Source organism: Tauraco erythrolophus, chromosome 11 (genome assembly GCF_009769465.1).
Source record: "Tauraco erythrolophus isolate bTauEry1 chromosome 11, bTauEry1.pri, whole genome shotgun sequence".
In the NCBI taxonomy this organism is placed as follows: Eukaryota; Metazoa; Chordata; class Aves; order Musophagiformes; family Musophagidae; genus Tauraco; species Tauraco erythrolophus.
Genome location: NC_141475.1, coordinates 15,160,686 through 15,165,716, shown reverse-complemented (window position 1 = coordinate 15,165,716; position 5,031 = coordinate 15,160,686). Strand labels below are relative to the sequence as shown.

Sequence of the window (5,031 nt, the reverse complement as noted above, 5' to 3'; positions counted from 1 at the left end):
TGTCAATTCTTCGTCAGCTTAGCGAGTGCTGAGGCGGTGGTACTGTTCTGGATGCTATTTATAACGCGTGGAACTATTGCCACAGTAATTTTTAACAAATGACTGTCTTGTGTGCACATGTAAGGGTAGGTACAAGCTAAATATAAAGCATTATATATAATAGGAATAACTTAACTATGTCTTTAAGCTACACACTCAGGTTTCAAATTTTGAGATACTAGCTTGCAATTAAATTAATCTAAACCTTTAACGAATGAGCGTTTTTTTCCAACATACAGCTTTAGGAGTTTTAGTGAATCCTCACAGTGCCTTGTGACATAAGTAGAGATTGTTCACGTTTTGCAGCTGGAAGAGCAAAGGCAAAACTGAAGAAACTTAAGTGAATGAAAGAGCAGGAAGAGGCACAAGATTGCCAGACCTGGTTGTAGTCCTGTTTTTTCTTAAAAAGTATTAGACTACAGAAATAACTTTTTTGTTGTGTTTTGATTTAAAATAATTTCCTGAAGTAAAAAAAATAACTTAAAATATTATTTGTGTATAGGCAAGACACTCATAATCAGAAAATATGGATAATCCAACCACTTGCTACCTAAGCCAAAGCCACATTAGATGTATAATTTGGGAGATTATAAATACTGCAAATTCTCAAGGGTCATAACTGTCTACATGATATATGTAAAGTTTTGGAATTTTTCTTAAGTTTTGTTATGTTGAAAAGTATTTATGAACTCATTTATCTTTGAAGACAATAAATGAGTTTGAATCAAGAATTAACATTTTCTGAAGTTCATTATTTGAGGTAAAAAGGATATATATGAGGATATCATTAGTTGAAACTTCCTACACTGCTTATGACCTTTCCCTGCTCATTTGTATGGAGAGTTTGAGCCAGACTTTTGTTCTGATTTATGCTAGCATAAATTTGAATTCATTCCATACACATAAAAAAGTTCTACAGGGAGCAAATACTCTAGGCTTAGTTTTGTATAAATTGAGAAAATTAGGTAAAATTTATTTCTGATCACCTCTGTCTCAGAACTCATGTTTTCAAATACAGAATTTTACTTTTAGTTAATCGAGTACGGAGACAACCTACTCCATAAGTCATGTTCTTTGAAGTCAGTGTGGCATATAATGAGAAAAGCTTAAGTGAACCCCTTTTTTGTGTGTGTTTATATATATGCTTATTTTAAACTACTATAAAAACACTCACTGGGATATAAATGTACATTTATGAAGCAATGTTTGAAATCTATGAGTATGAATATAAATCTAAAAATATATTCTATATTTAATAAATAAATCTGCACTTTATTGCATATATTATTATGAAAAAATTGCCATTTTAAAAATGAAAAATAGTAGCGTAAATCAGAATGAGACCAATTTCAAGGACCTTAAATTTCCATTTGAGTTCAAAATTGGGCCTCTATATATAGCATATATTTGAAAATATATTATAAATATGATATGACATTTATGTCATTTAAAAAACCCCAACAAAACAAGCAGTGTAGCTCTATCAGCTCCTTGAACAAAATTTGGAATAGCTCATGTATGTGTGAAACAGGTCTTAATTAATGTAATTTATACAAGCTTTTCCTTTAAGAAAACCTCTGAATGTAAGTTAGCAGTTTTCTCTACCCTTCTTCTGTGGTTCTGAGTAAACGATGGGATGCTGACAGAAACTCTGACATGCCTGTCCACCATTTATGTTGCTTTCAGTAAAGAAAAACAAAATGAAAACCCAGCAGTCCTCTTCACAATGTAAAATAAAAGGCCACTGCTGAATCTTTACAGTATGACTTCTCTGAGGTGTTCTAATGTTTCTGTAATGAGCAGTAAGCTGTGACGTGCAGGACTGCAGATGAGTGTTGTCATTCTTGCTGCTTCGTTCACAAGGTTGTTCAAAAAACGTGTATTGCAAAACGCATCACTCGGTGTCAAAAGACCCAGCAGTCTTTTTAGTGGGCAAGCGTATATTTTCTGGTGGCCGATATGAGAGAGAGCTCATTTTTGTTGTTAGGCTTGGATGTGCACTGACATTCGGTGGAATGTATTTTACTAGCTGAAGAAAGTATTTTTTAAAGTTTTTTCCAAAAAAAACATAGAAAAAAGGATTCAAGCAGTTGTTAAAGTAAGCGATGCAAATGGTAAAGGGCATAGCTGTATCCACAATATCAGTGATTTTGCAGTCTGTTATTACATGTAATTGGATTAATACATCCAGAAAAGTGAACACTTGATGAGGAATCCAGGAAAAGAAGAAGAAAAATACTATTGCTACAATCATCTTAAAAATATCATCATTTCTGGTCCTATTTTTTTGAATTTGATATGCCTTCTTCAGGGTCTTCCAAATTAAGGTGTAGCTTGTTAATATGATCAGAAAAGGAATTAAAAAGCCCAGCAAATTTTTGGATAAACCTAACCCGACCCGGAGCGTTGTGTTATTGTTGTCATACCGAAAACCACAGACTGTCATGTTCAAGTTCTCAGCAAAGAATATGTTACGGTGAATGATGACAGGCAAACTGGCCACGCCGGCGAGAAGCCAGATGGCAATGCAAGTTATTCTGGCAACAAACATAGTGCGTCGAATTCGGGACTTGACGGGATGAACTATGGCCAGGTAGCGGTCAATGCTAAGGCAGGTGAGGAGGAACACGCTGGCGTACAGGTTGAAACTTATCCCCGCAGATGCTAACTTACACAAACAGTTGCCAAAAGGCCACTGGTACTCCATGGCTGTGTAGGCTGCCCAGAGTGGCAGAGTTATTAAAAAACACAAGTCAGCCAGTGCCAGGTTGAGAAGAAAGATGCTGGCTACTGTTTTTAATTTCATGTAGCAGTAAATGACAATAACGACCAGGCTGTTCCCAAATATGCCTATGATAAAGATGATGCTGTAAACAGTTGGAACCATAATGTAGATGTAACTGTGCCTTCCTGAAACAGGACAGTCGACGTGGATCCTTTTAATGGTTTCTTCAGTAGAGTAATTTGGGACCATCTTGATCTCTTTGGCTGTCACCTAGTTTCAGGGAGAAAACATGAAGTTCATACCTAGGAGAGGAAAAGAAGAAAATATTATTCATGACAGGGATTTAATTTTTTAAAAGTTTCAATTAAGTGTCAAGATTTTGTCTAGCACAATGTGTCAATGTCTTTGAATTTAAAAATAAACCATCTTCAAGTGTTTTCTCAACCTATTTCTATTTTAATAGAGACTTTGTTTGTAGAATAAGAGGTAAGAATATTAGGAGCTGACTGAACGTTGTTAGGTGCTTTTTAACATAAATGAAATCTAACAAACTTCTTTCAATTAATGAGGTTCCAATTTAAAATAAGGCCGGTTAGTGAACATATGTCATAAAAATAATAAGAGACTCAAAATAGCAGATAACTAGAAATTCAGGAGAGTATTTAAGTTTTTTTCTTTTTTCCATAAATAGACAATGTATCTAATGAGCAAAGTTATTCAAGATATCTCAGAAACTACACTTAAGCACTCTGAATACCAGTTCATTCTGTAAATATGAAAAGTATAATGCATTAAAAAGTGAATTCAGATGAGGTACTTGTTTTGATCTCTGATGTGAATCACTAGATTTTTTTGTTTGTTTGTTTTCTATACTTTAAATTTAATTCTTTGAATCATTTTCTACATCACAGAAAAAGATGAGGACACTCACACAATCTAGTGTTCTGTTTTACCGCAAATACCTTAAATATTCAAAAGCACCTAGCTCCCCATCTGGCTTGGAACTATGATATTTAAGTACTAATGGGGAAAAAAAAAAAAATCTATGAAAATCCAGATGTGTTGATTTGTTGCATGTTAATAACTGCAGAAATAGTTTAAGAAGGGTGCAGTAGGAAAACTACAATTCACATTACGTTTTCAGCTAGTGACTAAATTAATGTACCCAAAAGTTGAAGTTGTAGTTTAAGTGTATGAAAAATATTTCTGGGTTACATTAAGTGTATGGAAATGGTATGAAGTTTCCTTTACAGGGAACCTATCTGGTTTGCCAGGGCTTGCGTGTTCTGCAAGAATGATGGCCTTATTACTGATTTACAATTTGAGGAAGCAGGTAGTATGCTGTAAGTGACTCTGATAATAAATTGTTTCCAAAGTCTACAAATACAGTCATACAAAATATTGTGGATGTATTTTTTTTAATATTAAAACTTGATAGTTATTATTGCAGAGTAGTGTTTATTGCTGTCTGCAGGATCCTGACAGCTGTCAGCCAAACCCAACTTGTGATGCCTGAAACACAGATTAAGTGAAGTGTATTTGCTTTAAAAAGAAAATAAAACCCTTATAAATGTAAGTCACTTTTATATAGATAAATATACACACCTGAAGACCCTGACAGTACAGATGCATTCACAAAGAAAAGACACCTGTCATTATAGAAATATGGGCTATGTTGTTACGAACATGGTTGCTCAGTATTTGCGTTGTTCAGCACTGATGCTCCTGTTAAGGACAGAATGCTGCTCTGCTAAGTGTTTCACATGCTCTTGTGGGGAGACAAACCTTAATCCAAATGGATTGTCTTTTCGGTCTTTCTTTTTAATAGAGAAGCAAGGCATAGATACATCTCGGTAAAGCCCACACAGGAAGTCTGAAGTGGAGCCAGGAACTGAACCCAGAATACAGGCTGCAGTCAGCATCTTGTGAGCAAGGTCACCCTTTGGCTCTCAATTTATTAGCTTGTAAAAGAGTCAGTATTTCCCTAGCTTAGCTTATGTTCTCTTATATGTTTGCATTAATGAGCCGATTCTTTGCCATAAAGCTAGCAAGGCAATTTCAAGATTTAGGTTCTTGATAAATCTATCAAGTTTGGAATATCCAGCAACTAAAATACTCTTTATCAAGACGTGCAATGTGACATCTCCCAGTCTCTCCAACTCATTCTGTGAATCAGTCTTGCTGCCTCAGTTGGTACAAAATGACATCGGCTATTTTTGCCATGTTTAAGAAGCGAAAGTCAAGCAAACACAGCTAACACAAAGAAA

At 34.9% G+C, this 5,031-nt stretch overlaps 1 protein-coding gene across 1 annotated transcript; it reads right to left on the bottom strand.

The window, feature by feature from the left end:
• Nucleotides 1-1,933: 1,933 nt before the first annotated feature.
• Nucleotides 1,934-3,013, bottom strand: AGTR1 (angiotensin II receptor type 1). Its single transcript, XM_009978908.2, has one exon. It carries the CDS (start codon nt 3,011-3,013, stop codon nt 1,934-1,936), a length of 1,080 nt encoding a protein of 359 aa, XP_009977210.1.
• Between the last annotated feature and the right edge of the window lie 2,018 nt (nt 3,014-5,031).